Source organism: Rhinichthys klamathensis, unplaced genomic scaffold (genome assembly GCF_029890125.1).
Source record: "Rhinichthys klamathensis goyatoka isolate OS25496 unplaced genomic scaffold, OSU_Roscu_1.1 h1tg000311l_1, whole genome shotgun sequence".
In the NCBI taxonomy this organism is placed as follows: Eukaryota; Metazoa; Chordata; class Actinopteri; order Cypriniformes; family Leuciscidae; genus Rhinichthys; species Rhinichthys klamathensis.
The window spans coordinates 2695539-2714358 of NW_026606829.1; the positions used below are offsets into that span (position 1 = coordinate 2695539).

General features: G+C 41.2%; 1 protein-coding gene across 1 annotated transcript; it reads left to right on the forward strand.

Moving 5' to 3' along the window:
* The first annotated feature begins 2328 nt into the window (after positions 1–2328).
* Positions 2329–18662, forward strand: wdr81 (WD repeat domain 81). The gene is made up of 12 exons (XM_056271069.1): positions 2329–2552; positions 3606–4014; positions 4473–8011; positions 8149–8256; positions 8375–8568; positions 8783–8964; positions 9085–9250; positions 13281–13446; positions 13533–14360; positions 15035–15180; positions 15317–15499; positions 16726–18662. Exons 2-12 carry the CDS (start codon positions 3656–3658, stop codon positions 17050–17052), a joined length of 6198 nt encoding a protein of 2065 aa, XP_056127044.1. The 5' UTR covers positions 2329–2552; positions 3606–3655; the 3' UTR covers positions 17053–18662.
* Positions 18663–18820: the final 158 nt, after the last annotated feature.

Consider the following 18820-nt stretch of genomic DNA (forward strand, 5'->3'; position numbering starts at 1 on the left):
CTGGAACGGTACATGTATTCCTATTGAACCGAACCGGTAGCCTACGGGCGTCACGGTTCGGTGCACGAATTTACACGGAGAATACACGGTATAAAAATAAATAAAACTCTAAATAGCGATACATTTCGCTCTACTCGCGTTTGGTGTGAACGCAGCATAATAAACAGGCTGCGATATCAAGATTGCAATGCTGGAGTGTGTGTGTGTGCGCGAGAGAGAGAGGGGGAGGCGTGGGCGCGAACGAACTAGGTGTGTGTGTGTGTGTGTGTGAGAGAGAGAGAGAGTGTGTGTGTGTGTGTGTGTGTATGTGCTTTTGTCACACTCTAAAATCTTGTCAAACTGTAACCTACAACTGTCACCCAACCAAAATCACAATGTTGTATTTTATTGCAAGTGTACACAAATATACACACTTTGCAGTTTGAACTTTGCAGCACACACTCCAACATTGCAACCTTGACGTCGCAGCCTGTTTATTATGCTGCGTTCACACCAAGTGCGAATAGAGCGAAATGTATCGCTATTTAGAGTTTTATTTATTTTTATACCGTGTATTCTCCGTGTAAATTCGTGCACCGAACCGTGACGCCCGTAGGCTACCGTTTCGGTTCAATAGGAATACATGTACCGTTCCAGTACCCCTATACAACGCTGTCATTAAGTTGAAGTTATCACATTATAAAGTACAGTCCTCGCTCCAGACCTGCTCACTCGCTCTGTTTGGTTTCATTACAGTGTGCTCCTTAGCACTGGACTGACTGGAGCTCCCTCTGCTGTCCATAAGGTGCATCTGCACAAGCCATTTCAAACTCAGCCTCCAGTATTTGGGCCACGCCTCCTTATTTGCATATATTCCTCAATCCTCAATCCTCAAATGCCCAATCCTAAATGGCTAAATGATTAAATGCCCAATCCTAAATCCCTAAATGCCCAATCCTAAATCCTAAATGGCTAAATGACCAAATGCCCAATCCTAAATACCAAATGCCCAATCCTAAATACCAAATGCCCTATCCTAAATACCAAATGCCCAATCCTAAATACCAAATGCTCAATCTACCAAATTCTTTTTCGACTTAGACTTTTAGTTTTCGACTTAGACTTTTAGTTTCAAACTTAGACTTTTGGTTTTCGTTTAAGACTTCTAGTTTTAGACTTTTAGTTTTCAATCTGACCCAATAATCCCTCCATAGGCACATGGTGTATCTATCATTAGCTGCTCGGTAAATTAAAAAAAACTTTCATTTAACTTTCAAAACTTAAATAAATAAAAAACTTCTAATTACTTTATCATTCTGTTTGTGGATACATACAACTAACAACTAGGCCTAGGCCTATGCCTTTCAATTTTCTCGATCCCAGTGTTTTTCCTGCTCTTGTGCGCCCAACACTGTACATTTTGAACGCTTCGCCTCATACTTATTAGACTCTGGGACCTGAAGACCTGGTTTCACAGACAGGATTAGGCCTTTGTTCAATTAAGGCATTTAAGTAGCTTTTATCCCTATGCCTTAGACACATTATTAGGCCAACTGGTGTGCATCTTGATACAAAACAATGGCACTGACATATTTTAATATGCCAAGTTGCTTTCAGGTAAAACACTTTTAATTTTTTTTTAGTCGGGGACTAAAGCCTTGTCTGTGAAACCGCGGGAAATATCATGTCAAATTAGTACGACACCAAACATGTGTAACGTTAGGGGGCACCATGAGTAGAAATGACAAACACTGGATTTGTAGGCTATCTGTCAGATAAAGATCACAAAGAATGATTTCGATGGTGATGTTATGTTTGTCTCACATATTACATCAGTGTCAAAAAGAGCTTGTTTTTACATTATAGTTGACTGTTTTCTAACTTGAACAGCTCTGCATAAATGTCAAGATGATCTAAATGGAAATTGAATGAGCTAAATATTTGGTCTCTTTTGGAGATCTTACAGGGCCACAGTTCACATACTAAGAGAAAATGACAGCAACAACAACGAACTTAGGGACATAAGGAGCACGCTATTTCTTATTATTTCTTATTATTTCTGTCTTTGTATATTTGTATTAGCTAGTAGCCTAAATATTTTTAGAGTCTGCAACGCATGTTCCCACGGCACCAAGTACACGATTGTTTAGCAAGCAGATCAATTGAGTTGAGAATTTCTCTCCAAAACTTTAACCTCTCTTCGAAAAAAATGTTGTATTGCTATAAAATATATAAAATACTAAACCATGTATATATGGTCATTTCATTTTTTATCTTTTTTTTTTTCTGTAATATATTGCGGTGACTTGTATTATGACACAGTTCTGTTGAGAATCACACGGTCTGGGAACGCACGCACGCACAGAGATGAGAGTCACGTGAGGCTCTGAACTCAACACTATGGCTTCTGAGGACAACAACATACTCTCGACTTCTTAGGAAATTATTGTGCGGTTATTGCGGTTCTTAAAGTACTGGAAATACAATTTATACATCCAGCGAACATGGGACTTGCCATTGTAACGGCAGCTGTTCCAGAGCTCAGTTGCTGACAAGCAGCAAACAGTGCAGAGGTGAGCAACAACAACAGCTAGATACACTGTTCTCCTTTCCAAATGTTTGTAGTGCTTGTATATTTACATCAGCCAAACAGGTTGCCTTTTGATTTAATGTATAGAGCAGTGCTCCTCTGAGTAACTTTACAGGCGAGCACTGACAGAAGTGCACCATTTCCTTTTCCTCTGGGCAGTTTTAAGAGGAACTGAAAATGTTACAGAATTTATGTAATACATTTTATCGCTCGATCTTTCCAGTAGATTATGTTATGATTATAATTTTAGTTATTCTGCTGAATTATGGATTATGTTGTGATTATAATTTTAGTTATTCTGCTGAAGTATTGTAGAACAGTCACGGGGTAATGCATGACATTTTGCGTGATGACATCAGCAACTGTTACTGCCCTCGACAAATCATTAGTTGTTGCTAGAGCGAAGATGGTTTGATCTGCAAGCTTCTACAGTGCAAACCTTTTTCCAGTCTATGGTGCAAACATATGGACACCCAAATGTATTAAATATCACATATTTAACATTTTTATATGAATAACATTATTTGTATAATACAATATTTATAAAATGATTCAAGTTTGTAAAATATTGTAAATGTCACAATATTTTACAGTTTTATTTTACACTAATTTACATCTGTAGCTTACGTCATAAGCGTTACATTTAAATGTTTTAATATTTTTTGTTTATTTGAGTACTATGCATTATTGTCATACGGTGTTGAGTGGATTACTTCTGAAATGTCAAATGGCGCTATAGAAATTTTAAAATATTCTTTTTAAGATCATCTAGAGTAGTCTACAGTAACTTATTTATTACGTGTCACCGGACTTGCACACCGTGCATTACGTAAGTTTACCAAAGTATATTACTCAAGTTTGCAGTGGATATAATTCACATATAATTCACAATTCACTGTCTCCTATAACGTTATTTTTGTTATTATTTTATGCCATGAGATTGAGCATATGTGGTATACAGTGAGTGTATGTCTACAAAAAATAGTATCTTTAATGCTTTTTATTTTACTTCCCGTCATTCCTGACATTTTCTTAGCTTCTTATAGGGGCGTACAAAGGCCACAGTCTGGTTTACTGAAAGAGATCATGGAGTGGTTAGCACCAGCCTTGGAGAGGGACCTGGGTATTGATCAGCGGCAGACTGGACCCAGTCAGCGACCCAATGAACTGGTGGTCCTGGTCCCAACTCGCTGGGTAATGGCCCTGAGAAACAGGAGAGTTACTCGCTGTGCAAGATATGAGTGCTTTAGTGAGGGGGAAATATGCACTCTTCTCCAGCGCTCTCAGATGAAATTGCCATCTGGTTGGACACGTGTTTGTATCCAAGGCCTTAGAAAGCGTAAACTGGGATACCGATTAGCCAGGGAGCCAGGCTGCCATGGGGAGGGACTCTCTCAGGACTCTTTCATGACTCTGATGCAGGGGGTATCCCAGTCTAATTTAAGGTACAGTACTCTGTCTTTCCTATGTTTTTTTTATGAGAATAATATGCTTGCATAATTGTTGTATTTAATTCTGTTTATTAAATTAATCTGTTAAAAATCATCTTTTATTGTGATGTATAACAAACTATATGTTTTTTTTGTTGCTGATATTAGAATTGGATATTTAATTTTGCTTGCTCATTTGTACTATTTTTACATTTAGATTGCCTTTGCCATATCTAATGCTCAATTCAAGTTATTCTTTAAAAGCAGTAATAATTTGATAACAATGTTCAATGTAATCTTAAGCAAATATCAAATTGAATAATATCCATTTTTCATGCTCTATATTATGATGTCGTGAGATATATTGTGGTGTTAATTTTTATACTATTTGCCAAGCAATAAGCATTTGGTGAATTAGTGTTTACTTGCCATATCTTATGTTGAGTTTTTTTCTCTGCATTTCTTTTCTTCAGAAATCTGTGGCGTGAAGCTTACATGAATCATGTGCAACCATATGCAGATTTGATTGAGCAGACACCTGTTTTGGCCATAGATGCTGTTCGCCAAGCCTTGCAGAAACTGTTTTGCTCCGCCTTTATCTCTACTGATCGAGTGTCACCGTCGCTCTCTCCAGCCAAAGAGAAGGAGAAAGACTGCCCATTCCCATCCAGCAGCTCATCCCCCAAACAAAGTACTGACAGTGTGTGTCCAAATGTGCTTCCTGTAGAATGCTTGTTGGAGTCAGAGGAGGTTCTTTATGTAGTTTTCCCATACACACAGTACACTGTTCATGATATTGTCACCTACAGTCCAGCTAAGCTGGCTAACAGCCACGCTAAGATATTGTTCATTTTGTACCAACTACTCATAGCAATGCGCGAATGTCATGCCTCAGGGCTATTGTGTGGTGAACTCTCCTTACTTGACATTGCAGTTGATGAGCAGCTCTGCAGTCGCCTAAAGATCTCACTGGCACATTATGAAAAGTTTGGAGAATATAGGGGTGATGTGCCGTATGCATTAGGAAGTAGAGTGCCAACAAGTGTTACAGCAAAAGACAATCAGAGTCATAACAGTGGTGTGAGTGAACAGCTTTGTCAAAATTGTCTGGATGAGCTAAAGTCTCTGGTCCTAGACTGGGTCAACGGTCGAGTCAGCAACTTCCAATATTTGATGGAATTAAATCGACTGGCTGGGAGGCGTGAGGGAGACCCAAACTATCACCCGGTTTTACCTTGGGTGGTCGATTTTACTGTGCCATATGGAAGGTTTCGGGATCTCAGGAAGTCGAAATTTCGTCTGAATAAGGGCGATAAACAACTGGATTTCACATATGAAATGACCAAAGAAGCACTAGCAGCAGCTAATGGAAGTGGGGGAAGCAATTTTGCCTCAGATATTGGTGGACTTGTTGTACCTGGTGGCTCAGGACAGTCGGATCACCTCCATGTTCCCCATCATATCTCAGATGTTCTGTCAGACATCACTTATTATGTCTACAAAGCTAGACAGACGCCCAAATCTGTACTGTGTAGCCATGTTCGTTCCCAGTGGGAGCCCAATGAATATCCAGCTAGTATGGAACGTATTCAGAGTTGGACCCCAGATGAATGTATCCCAGAATTTTACACCGATCCTTCTATATTCCACTCCATTCACCCAGACATGCCAGACCTTGAAGTACCTCCATGGTGTAACTCCTATGAAGAGTTTATTGCTGTGCATAGACAACTGTTAGAGAGTCGAGAAGTGTCTCAGCAGTTGCATCACTGGATCGACCTAACATTTGGCTATAAGCTATCAGGTAAAGAAGCAGTCAAAGCTAAGAATGTGTGTTTGCACTTGGTGGATAACCACACCCATCTCACCAGCTACGGAGTTGTGCAACTGTTTGAACACCCTCACCCACCTCGTCTTGCACCTTACCAGTATTCAACTCCAGAACCTCCTCATTTTGGTCCTGTGAACGTAACAACATGGCAGATTCCACCACTTGAAACCACGCTGGATGGTGTGGATGGATTGGTCCCAGAGGCAACAGGATGTGAATCCAGTGGCTGGTCAGTGGTAGGCAGGGATGAGGAGCTTGAACACGCAATGGAAGCCCTTGACTTAAGTGGCTCATCATCATCTTCTTCTGTTCCAATCCCTTTGGTTGGTTCTGGTGGTGGAAAAACCAGTGGGGAGAGTGTTTCTTTGGTTGTGTCTCCTTCTCATGGTTCTCTCCCTGGTGAAACACCTGGAAATGTCACGAATACCCTAGGATCAGGAATTAGAGCATCTATGCTTAACAGAGCAGCCTCTATTAGTAAAAAGCCAGAAGCTTCTAATTTTGAGAATTTCAAGATAAGCCTGCCAGAGGGATTCAAACCTCTGCAGCCTTTGGAAGAGTTAGAAAAGCTCAACAACTTCTTGGTGAAAGGTCTACATTCCCAAGTCCATCATACAATAGGTCTTGACATGAACAAGAAAGACCTGAGACCTGTACTGAAAGTTCCTCTGTCATTCACAGATCTTTTTCAGAGAGATATGCAAGCCTTGGGTGTTCTCATCGCTGAGATCTTTTATTCCTCCAAACTGCGAGGACTGAGTCCTGGAACACATCTGAGTGATCGGTTTCAAGCAGTATTGAAGCTATGCTTTACAAACCTTCGAGATGTTCCACTACCACTCCATCATGCACTGGAGACTCTTCTGCAGGTCCACAAGCATTGTTCCAAGACAGAAATGTTCACAATACACCAACAAGGCCTGCCGTTTCTGTTCAAATATGACCCTATTTGTGAGGGTCTTCCACCACCAAACCCTTGGCAACTGCTTAGTCCTGTTCTGTCCCCTCTGCCCTTTCCAGCATATTTCCCAACACTGCATAGATTCATATTCTCTTACCACTCCAAGATGGAGTTCATTAACAGTGCTCAGGGCCGTGACATTGTCTTCAACTTATGGCAACAGTTGGAGACACTTCTAAAGGGTGGCATAACTGCAGAGGGGCTTGAAATTCTTCTACCCTTTGTGCTTTCTTTGATGTTAGAGGAGTCCACTGCTGTTTATGCAGCCTGGTACTTATTTGAGCCTGTGTCCAGGGTTCTTGGGCCTCGCAATGCCTCCAAGTACCTACTAAAGCCTCTGGTAGAGGTGTACGAGAATCCCAGATGCCTACGAGGCCGCTTCTACCTCTACACAGATTGCTTTGTGTTGCAGCTTATTGTAAGGCTTGGTTTGCAGGCCTTTCTTTCCAGCCTTCTTCCACATGTTCTGCAGGTCATCACTGGCTTCGAAAGCTGCAATACAGCTGGAGGGACTGAATGGGAGGGCTTAAAAGTTTTAAGGGGAGCTGCTGGTGCCTTAGATGAAGAAGAGGAGGACTATGAGTGTGAGGATGGGAGGTCGTCTACTGCCACATCTTCTGGCAAAGTAGGAGGAGGCAGTGGAGGTGGTAGTGGAGGCGTTGGGGTTGTTGGAGACCAAGGACTTGTGGATTACTCCTCAGGCATCAGTCTCAATGACCAGGTTTTTCTGACTGAAGGTGAGGACTTTCAGAATGGCTTTTATGTGAATAATAATAATGCATCTGGAGCAACAATAATGCTTGCCGCCAAACAGCAGAACCAAAGCCCATCAAATAAAGACCAAGACCAGGAATCTCTCAGTGTGGGTAAACTAAGCGACAAGAGCAGCGCTAGTGAGGTGTCCATTGGAGACCGGGCAAGTTTAAAATCAGCTGACAGCTGTCAGGACCTGAAGCAAGCTAGTGATGGTGAGGATGGTGGAGAGCTTGAGGATGAGGAGGAGACAGTGGAAGATCGAGAGATTACAGTGCAAAGGTTGCCCAGTCTAGAGATGTCTCTTTCAGTCTGCACAGAGGAGTCTGAGGCAACCGTGGCCACACTTGAGGGAAACATCATGAATGGAATTGTGCAAGAAGATGCAGAGAAAAACATGGAGGAAGAAGAGACTGAACATGACACTTTAGAGGACTCTGAGGAAAAAGAACACAAAATATTGTTAGGTTAGTTAAAACAGATGTATCTTTTTGGTCATTTTTATGCATTTGGTTTATTTGTACATCTTTAATATTCAGACAATATTTTACAATATTCAACAGTACACCTGAATTATGCAATACAAATACATTATCTTTTCCAGACACTGTTTGCAAAACTGTCAGATGGCTGTCTGCAAAACTTGGTCCGACACTGACATCTCGATTCATCGCTAGGAACCTGCTGCGATTACTTACTTCATGCTATATAGGTACATCTACAATTTCTTAACTGACATTTATCTCTGTATTCTAAGATTCTTGGTCGTTTTGGCTTTGAACATTTGTCATAATGGTCTCTGTTAAAAAATTATATTTTTGTGTTTTAAGGTCTTGACAAACACCAGTTCATTCTCTCTACGAATGAGGAAAATAGCCTTGAGAGCATAGGAAGTGTATATGAAAAGAAACCAGTTGTTGGTGACCAGACTGCAAGACCAGTTCTCGAGTGTCTTATTTACATAGCGCATCTCTACGGAGAACCAGTGTTGACATACCAATATCTACCTTACATTGGTTACCTGGTAACTGAAGTTTTTGAATCTAAATTTCTATGGAAAAAAAAATAATGTTTTGGAAAAAATAGCCTGGCAAACTCTATTGATGTCTTGAAGAATTCATTGTAATTGAGAAATTATTTTTCAATAATTTTTTTGAACTGATCAATAGTAAAGAGTTTGCTGGTAATTTTTTTCTTCATAGTTTTTATTTAAATTTCTGCTCCCTTGAAACTTGCAGGTCTCTCCACCTTCTTCTTGCCGTTTGAACACTCGAAAGGAGGCTGGGCTTTTGGGTGCTGCAGTACTCACTCAGAAGATTATAGTGTTCCTGTCAGACACCACTCTAATGGATATGCTGATGAAGATCAACCAGGAGGTTCTGCTGCCTCTGCTGGATTTGTTAACATCAACTAAGATGGGGTAAAAGCTTACTTGTAGTGCATCAGTCAGGGTCAAGAAGTTAAAACTTCCCATGAGAATCAGAGCTGCCCTCTGCTATGTGCTCCACGTGGGCTAAAATGGCTTATTCTCTGTGTTCAGCTTTCCTAGTGGAGTGCAGACTCGTTCCGCATTGTGTCTGAAGACTCTGAGCCTTATGGCACTGATCTGCCTGCGTATTGGCCGAGAGATGGTACAGCAGCACATGGCAGAAACTCTCCGTAGGTTCTTCCATGTTTTCTCCTTCCTGAACTGTCTGCAAAATCAGGTAATCAAAGACAATTTACGATTTTTATTTTATTTTATTTAACCTTTATTTAACCAAGCAAGTCACAATGAATTCTTATTTTCAACAATATATATTTGTTGGGGCCAGCGTGAATGACACTCAGGACAGGTGACGGAAATTAAACAGTTGATGGACCCCATTAACTTCCATAGTGTGTATATATATATATATATATACACTCACCGGCCACTTTATTAGGTACCCCATGCTAGTAACGGGTTGGACCCCCTTTTGCCTTCAGAACTGCCTCAATTCTTCGTGGCATAGATTCAACAAGGTGCTGGAAGCATTCCTCAGGGAGTTTGGTCCATATTGACATGATGGCATCACACAGTTGCCGCAGATTTGTCGGCTGCACATCCATGATGCAAATCTCCCGTTCCACCACATCCCAAAGATGCTCTATTGGGTTGAGATCTGGTGACTGTGGAGGCCATTTTAGTACAGTGAACTCATTGTCATGTTCAAGAAACCAATTTGAAATGATTAGAGCTTTGTGACATGGTGGAAGTAGCCATCAGAGGATGGGTACATGGTGGCCATAAAGGGATGGACATGGTCAGAAACAATGCTCAGGTAGGCCGTGGCATTTAAACGATGCCCAATTGGCACTAAGGGGCCTAAAGTGTGCCAGGAAAACATCCCCCACACCATTACACCACCACCACCAGCCTGCACAGTGGTAACAAGGCATGATGGTTCCATGTTCTCATTCTGTTTACGCCAAATTCTGACTCTAACATCTGAATGTCTCAACAGAAATCGAGACTCATCAGACCAGGCAACATTTTTCCAGTCTTCAACTGTTCAATTTTGGTGAGCTCTTGCAAATTGTAGCCTCTTTTTTCTATTTGTAGTGGAGATGAGTGGTACCCGGTGGAGTCTTCTGCTGTTGTAGCCCATCCGCCTCAAGGTTGTGCGTGTTGTGGCTTCACAAATGCTTTGCTGCATACCTCGGTTGTAACGAGTGGTTATTTCAGTCACCGTTGCCCTTCTATCAGCTCGAACCAGTCTGGCCATTCTCCTCTGACCTCTGGCATCAACAAGGCATTTCCGCCCACAGAACTGCCGCTCACTGGATGTTTTTTCTTTTTCGGACCATTCTCTGTAAACCCTAGAGATGGTTGTGCGTGAAAATCCCAGTAGATTAGCAGTTTCTGAAATACTCAGACCAGCCCTTCTGGCACCAACAATCATGCCACGGTCAAAGTCACTCAAATCAACTTTCTTCCCCATACTGATGCTCGGTTTGAACTGCAGGAGATTGTCTTGACCATGTCTACATGCCTAAATGCACTGAGTTGCCGCCATGTGATTGGCTGCTTAGAAATTAAGTGTTAACGAGCAGTTGGACAGGTGTACCTAATAAAGTGGCCGGTGAGTGTATATATATATATATATATATATATATATATATAAATACACTCACCTAAATGATTATTAGGAACACCTGTTCAATTTCTCATTAATGCAATTATCTAATCAACCAATCACATGACAGTTGCTTCAATGCATTTAGGGGTGTGGTCCTGGTCAAGATATTCTCCTGAACTCCAAACTGAATGTCAGACTGGGAAAGAAAGGTGATTTAAGCAATTTTGAGCGTGGCATGGTTGTTGGTGCCAGACGGGCCGGTCTGAGTATTTCACAATCTGCTCAGTTACTGGGATTTTCACGCACAACCATTTCTAGGGTTTACAAAGAATGGTGTGAAAAGGGAAAAACATCCAGTATGCGGCAGTCCTGTGGGCGAAAATGCCTTGTTGATGCTAGAGGTCAGAGGAGAATGGGCCGACTGATTCAAGCTGATAGAAGAGCAACTTTGACTGAAATAAACTCTTTTTACAACCGAGGTATGCAGCAAAGCATATGTGAAGCCACAACACGCACAACCTTGAGGCGGATAGGCTACAACAGCAGAAGACCCCACCGGGTACCACTCATCTCCACTACAAATAGGAAAAAGAGGCTACAATTTGCAAGAGCTCACGAAAATTGGACAGTTGAAGACTGGAAAAATGTTGCCTGGTCTGATGAGTCTCAATTCCTGTTGAGACATTCAGATGGTAGAGTCAGAATTTGGCGTAAACAGAATGAGAACATGGATCCATCATGCCTTGTTACCACTGTGCAGGCTGGTGGTGGTGTAATGGTGTGGGGGATGTTTTCTTGGCACACTTTAGGCCCCTTAGTGCCAATTGGGCATCGTTTAAATGCCACGGCCTACCTGAGCATTGTTTCTGACCATGTCCATCCCTTTATGGCCACCATGTACCCATCCTCTGATGGCTACTTCCAGCAGGATAATGTCACAAAGCTCGAATCATTTCAAATTGGTTTCTTGAACATGACAATGAGTTCACTGTACTAAAATGGCCCCCACAGTCACCAGATCATATCCCAATAGAGCATCTTTGGGATGTGGTGGAACGGGAGCTTCGTGCCCTGGATGTGCATCCCACAAATCTCCATCAACTGCAAGATGCTATCCTATCAATATAGGCCAACATTTCTAAAGAATGCTTTCAGCACCTTGTTGAATCAATGCCACGTAGAATTAAGGCAGTTCTGAAGGCAAAAGGGGGTCAAACACAGTATTAGTATGGTGTTCCTAATAATCCTTTAGGTGAGTGTATATACACTCACCGGCCACTTTATTAGGTACCCCATGCTAGTAACGGGTTGGACCCCCTTTTGCCTTCAGAACTGCCTCAATTCTTCGTGGCATAGATTCAACAAGGTGCTGGAAGCATTCCTCAGGGAGTTTGGTCCATATTGACATGATGGCATCACACAGTTGCCGCAGATTTGTCGGCTGCACATCCATGATGCGAATCTCCCGTTCCACCACATCCCAAAGATGCTCTATTGGGTTGAGATCTGGTGACTGTGGAGGCCATTTTAGTACAGTGAACTCATTGTCATGTTCAAGAAACCAATTTGAAATGATTAGAGCTTTGTGACATGGTGGAAGTAGCCATCAGAGGATGGGTACATGGTGGCCATAAAGGGATGGACATGGTCAGAAACAATGCTCAGGTAGGCCGTGGCATTTAAACGATGCCCAATTGGCACTAAGGGGCCTAAAGTGTGCCAGGAAAACATCCCCCACACCATTACACCACCACCACCAGCCTGCACAGTGGTAACAAGGCATGATGGTTCCATGTTCTCATTCTGTTTACGCCAAATTCTGACTCTAACATCTGAATGTCTCAACAGAAATCGAGACTCATCAGACCAGGCAACATTTTTCCAGTCTTCAACTGTTCAATTTTGGTGAGCTCTTGCAAATTGTAGCCTCTTTTTCCTATTTGTAGTGGAGATGAGTGGTACCCGGTGGAGTCTTCTGCTGTTGTAGCCCATCCGCCTCAAGGTTGTGTGTGTTGTGGCTTCACAAATGCTTTGCTGCATACCTCGGTTGTAACGAGTGGTTATTTCAGTCACTGTTGCCCTTCTATCAGCTCGAACCAGTCTGGCCATTCTCCTCTGACCTCTGGCATCAACAAGGCATTTCCGCCCACAGAACTGCCGCTCACTGGATGTTTTTTCTTTTTCGGACCATTCTCTGTAAACCCTAGAGATGGTTGTGCGTGAAAATCCCAGTAGATTAGCAGTTTCTGAAATACTCAGACCAGCCCTTCTGGCACCAACAATCATGCCACGTTCAAAGTCACTCAAATCAACTTTCTTCCCCATACTGATGCTCGGTTTGAACTGCAGGAGATTGTCTTGACCATGTCTACATGCCTAAATGCACTGAGTTGCCGCCATGTGATTGGCTGCTTAGAAATTAAGTGTTAACGAGCAGTTGGACAGGTGTACCTAATAAAGTGGCCGGTGAGTGTATATATATATACAGTATATATGACAGTATGACAGATGACAGTATTTTAATTTTTGGGTGAACTATCCCTTTAATACTTGGCCATTACAATTTGTGGTCTGATTCATAAACAACTACAAATATATATATATAGTGATATAAATGAATATTCTTTATGTGCAGATGGGAAGTGCCCCACGTAGGGAGGTTGGAGACTGCACATACCTAGACGTGTGCATTCCAGATGGAACAGAGGTTACTTGTGAGCTTGGGGTTTTGGAGGAACTTCAGGCTGTGTTTAATCCTGAAATGGCTTATGCATCTTACATTCCTTTCTACTGTCTCATTGGTAAAACACATTTCTACTGGTTAGCTTAACAAGCACATCTTGTAAGCATTGATAAAGGTGTTCTATTCATTTGTTGTTTTTTTAAGGTGATGCAGCAATTCGCAAACTGGTTCTTAATCATGAGCTAGTTTGGAGTCTTGCCCAATCATATCATGAACGAGCAAGTCCAGGTAGCCCAGAAGCCAACTTAGTTGGAGGACAAAGAACATCTGCTACAGGCCTCTCTCCTAGTTTGAGCCGCCATATGGGTCGTAGTCCATTCCCTGCTCCCTCGTCCACTTCCACACCACTAGGTGGAGACATCCTGCCTGAGTCAGGAACCTTTGGCAGTCATCTGGTGGGAAACCGTATCCAGGTACTCCGGGACACCGAAGCCTGTGGGAGTCCAAACTTGTCCTCTTTGGAAACATGGACACGCCCTTACGGTAGCAATGCTCCCCAGATTAGTCTAGCCACCACTGCGCTTTCCTCAGCTGGACCTTCTTTCTCTCACTCCTCATACTCTTGGGTCCTGGGACCCACTCCTGAGGACAGCGCACTGAAACAGGACCTCCCACGCAGCAGCCGCTCCCTGCAAGGTAACTGGCTTGCATACTGGCAATATGAGATCGGCCTTAACCAGCAGGACTTGCACTTCCACTTCCACCAGATCCGTCTTCAGAGTTTCTTGGGTCACTCCGGCACTGCAAAATGTCTGGCTCCACTAGCAGGGGAGGACTACTTCCTGTCTGGGAGTAAAGACAAAACTGTAAAGCTGTGGCCGCTTTATAACCACGGTGATGGCACACGAGAGGTTGAACCCCGACTCACATATGCAGAGCACCGCAAATCTGTATTTTATGTTGGCCAGCTAGAGGCCTTACAGGAAGTGGTGAGCTGTGATGGTACTGTGCATCTGTGGGATCAATTCACAGGTGAGGAAGTAATAATACTGTTAATTTGAGCATCTATAGTAGTATTACTAACCTTTTGTGGCATACTGTATGTTAATAATTAATTGTTGTGTAATTTTTACAATACATTTATTAATATTTCAATATGTATTTTCATTAATTAATTAATTCAAATATTTACTGTGTGAAATAGTTTTATACCACTTTGTTTTTTAAATTACGATTGTTCTAGTGACACCAGTGAAATATGAGATGTGATATATTTTTTGCATAATTTCCAATTAAGCTGTAATTTTGACAAAGGATGCAAAAAGTATGAAAATATTTAATTTCCCGCATGTTGCATACATAAAATGGTAGCTGTTAAATTAGCCTTAGGAAGACAAAGGAGTATGCCATTTTATTACAGACAACTGTCATTTCCATCACAGAATGCTATTATTAATATAATCATTGAATTTACAAAACGTATACATTACAACTTCCATTACAGAGAAGTTTACATTTCTTGTACAGATTGTGTGTTTTGACTGTGTCTGTCAGACCAACAGATTTAACATGATTCCTTGTTTGGCTCTCTCTCTCTCTCTCTCTCTCTCTCTCTCTCTCTCTCTCTCTCTCTCTCTCTCTCTCTCTCTCTCTCTCTCTCTCTCTCTCTCTCTCTCTCTCTCTCTCTCTCTCTCTCATATGACTAGGTACGAATATACGCTGTAATGAACCTCTGGATGGGAAGAACCCAATCACAGCTGTCACCACAATGCCTGCTCCTCACTGCAGTGTAGTGTTTGCTAGCGCTGATTCTGTGCTGCGTTTCATAGACCCGCGCAAACCTGGCTTGCAGGTACTGCTCAGTCCTCTGTCATCCAGTCATTTTAGATTATTATTATCAGTCATTATAGTGGCCAGGCTGTTGTTTTTTTCCCTCCTGCAATGCTCATTATTTGCTAGTTAGGACTATGTTATTTCTCTGTTGACAGCATGAGTTCCGTCTAGCCTACAGTAACATGAGTGCTGGGCTGATCCGCTGCCTGGCTGTCAGTCCGGGGGGACGCACTGTGGCGGCAGGTTTCTCCACTGGATTCATAGTGCTGCTGGATGCAAGAACGGGTCTGGTGCTAAGAGGCTGGACTGGTCACGAGGGAGATATACTGCAAATGAAAGTGAGTATGCATGTCCTTGGTTAATGTGTAATGTACGATGTGCATGCGACTGCATGCTCTGATGTCCTTTGATGTATTCGCAGTTCACGTGCTTGTAAACAATAATTGCACCTGTATTGATATTAGGGAATTTTATGTAAAATGGATACAGACTGTTCATAAAAACTGTGAATCATATTGTTTTCTTCTCTAGCACACATCATGAGTTATTAGTCCAAATGTACAGGATTACATCTACTGTATGAACCAGAAATCACGAGGGTCGAGTGGATTATGGGAAATGGACTACATTCCTGTGTTTTCTTTTGTTTCAGTGTCTTGATTCACATCAATATTTAGAATTTCAGTATGATGAGTAAAACGTGTACATTGTTGGTTTGTTCAGATGCGGTCAACAAGCGACTAGAACTAGGCAAACTTTATTTAACCCTGATTTGTGGGGTCAAAGGTCTGTCTCTGCCACCAGAGGCCCATGTTTGGGCAAATATAGACATGAGTTACTCATTAGGACAAAATCTATGAGCTTTGCAGATTGCCGCACAATTACTTTATTATTCTTGACTCTATTAGGAAATGCATGAACCTTAGCAGGGTTCAACAATATTTAGCTGGGTTCCTGCTGCCCCGGGGCAAGTGTAAGGGAGTTTTGGGCTGCTGCTGTGTTGCTACTAATAATCTCACATTTATGGACCTGGTACATCCATTTTTTTATGCCTTTATGAATTTAAAAGTTTGTTTTTCTGACACTCTTATAATTTTTAGACTCTCATATTTCTGCTGATTTGTCAACAAGATAATTTTGTCTGGCTGGATAACAGATTTTTGCAAAACATGACTTGGGATGGTCTTTGGAAAGTTTGGGCTCAGTAAGATTGTAATTAATAATTTTAAATAATCTGCAAGGATACATTCAAATTCAAAAGTGTCAGTAAAGACATTTATAATGTTACAAAAGATTCCAATTTCAAATAAATGCTGTTCTTTTCAACTTTCTATTCATCAAAGAATACTGAAAAAGGTATATTTTAGATCAAATAAATGCAGCCTTGGAAGAGACTTCTTTCAAAAACATTTACAAATCTAATTGAGCCCAAACTTTTGATCATTCATTTATAGTTGGGCCAGTGAAAATGTTGACACGGCAAGTAAAGATACTGGGCCGTTTAAAAAATGCTGACTCTTCCCCACCTGTTTGTTACTTGACCGTGATTTTTTTTATTTTGTAGGCAACAGATGGAAATTTGCTCATTACTTCTTCATCTGACCACACATTGACCGTTTGGAAAGATGTGGAGCACAAGCCACTACACCAGTACAGGACTCCCTCCGACCCCATACATGCATTTGATCTTTACGGTGCTGAGATTGTGGCAGGAACTGTTGCCAACAAGATCGGGGTGTACTCCATTCTGGACAGCACAGCCAACCTGGGGGGATCCACCAAGCTCAGCTCAGAGAACTTTCGTGGGACTCTCACAAGTCTGTCTGTGCTGCCCACCAAGAGGCTTCTGCTGCTCGGATCTGACAACGGTGCCATCAGGCTGCTGGCTTAAACTAACTAGTGTTGTGTTGCTTTTTTAATATATTCCTTGTGCCACTTTTGGCTCCTTCCCCAGAATGAAACAATCTTGCCAACCATGCACAAAGAAATCGTTTTTTTAGTTGTAGAAGGAGCAAGCCTGATATTTCCATATTAACCTCACTGAAAAAGAACTTGCAACTTTGCTCTTTAGTAAGTGACCAAAACTGAATATTGCCTCTGATTCATACAATCATAAGAATTGTCTTTTTTTATGATTTTTAGGGTTCATGTGATATAACTGCACTAGCTGCTTTGTATGTAAGATTCGACTCTGTAAATTCTCTTCAAAAAGTCAAATGAATGGACTCTTAGATGCATGCATGAGATGAGCTGCTCAGGAAAGTTCAAGTGTGGTTCTAGTGTAGCATTTACACTTTCCATTAGACGAGTGAAATCACCAAAAACAACACTGTGAGAATCACAGGTTAGACTATGTTGATCATATCATGATTCGATTCACCAGACTTGCTCAGCAACTATGCAGTATTCATGGTAGACGTTTATAGTGCACCATGTTTGGCACTCTTTTCTATACTACGCAGTACGTTTTTACATCCACGTCATTGGAGCATAATGAACAAAACAAATGTGATCAAAATGTGACCTTGGTCAAGTTTAAGATGACTCTTCGTTCTGTTACTGTACACTGACTAAGAGTGTAAACACCTAATATGCAATGGGATGGTCCTAAATCCTGAATTTGGGCCCTCTGACATTTAAAATGTATCTCGACTATTTAGATCTTATTAACCTTGATGATGTATTCATTCATTTGTTTGTCACATCAAACCCAGGTCAAGTGACATGTTACATTTTACACACAACATAATGTATGCTTGTATATACACATCTATATATTACTGATATATAAGATGTATATCTTTGTTGAGCCTAATGCTTATTATCTAAAAGAATACTTTTTTGCAACACCCTTGAATAGATATGAACTAGAATCACACCTATTTAATTTATTACTGGAATGCTATATATAAAACATTACTGTCTCTTGACATTTCATATATAACGTTAGAATATGTAGTGAGAATTTATTCAGATTTCTAAAACATACGTTACTGACACTCTAATTCCCCACTATATTTTCTGAAACCCACTAGCTGCCAGGTTTGGAGATTTGGCTTGAGAATTATGTGTTCTGATAGAAGTTCAGGCCTTTATTATAATGTGTTGAAATAGACTGATTAGTGTTCATTTTGTAAAGCACATTATTTTATGTTACAAAGTAGAGGTTTTCAGTGAATCCTGTACAGTCAGACAATTTGGAAAAGTGGATATTGCTTTATATCTGACTCCTTATAAGTATTTAAAAATACAAGGTTGTATTTTACTCAAACAGCTTGATGCTCCTATAATTCATGCTAAATATCTTGTCCATTTGAGATTTGACAAACATCTGCCTGATATAACACAAGCAACACATTGTCTGAAACCACATTGGCCATTGCTCTTTTGTATTCCATTGTGAGTAAATTTCTTTTTTCTTTTTTAAAATGTGACCTTTTTCTATATTCTCACTAAAATGAAACTTTTCAATGATTTAAAGTAAAAGAAACCGATAATAAATGTGTCTTGTATTTTCTTTTGTCAACTGAATAACAATTCGGATGGGGCGTTTGAATGACCTCCTCATTGATGAATGGGTGGGATGATCAGTTGTCCGGTTCGCTCTGTAGATTTTCGTGCTTAGAACCAGAGCACCCACCAGAGAGGTTATTCTGATA

Bases quoted from the DNA above. Each gene is read 5' to 3' on its own strand.
- wdr81 (XM_056271069.1), top strand. From the start codon at position 3,656: ATGGAGTGGTTAGCACCAGCCTTGGAGAGGGACCTGGGTATTGATCAG. The intron at 8,569-8,782 runs GTAACTGAAGTT...TGAAACTTGCAG, and splicing joins TACCTTACATTGGTTACCTG to GTCTCTCCACCTTCTTCTTG. The intron at 13,447-13,532 runs GTAAAACACATT...TGTTTTTTTAAG, and splicing joins TCCTTTCTACTGTCTCATTG to GTGATGCAGCAATTCGCAAA.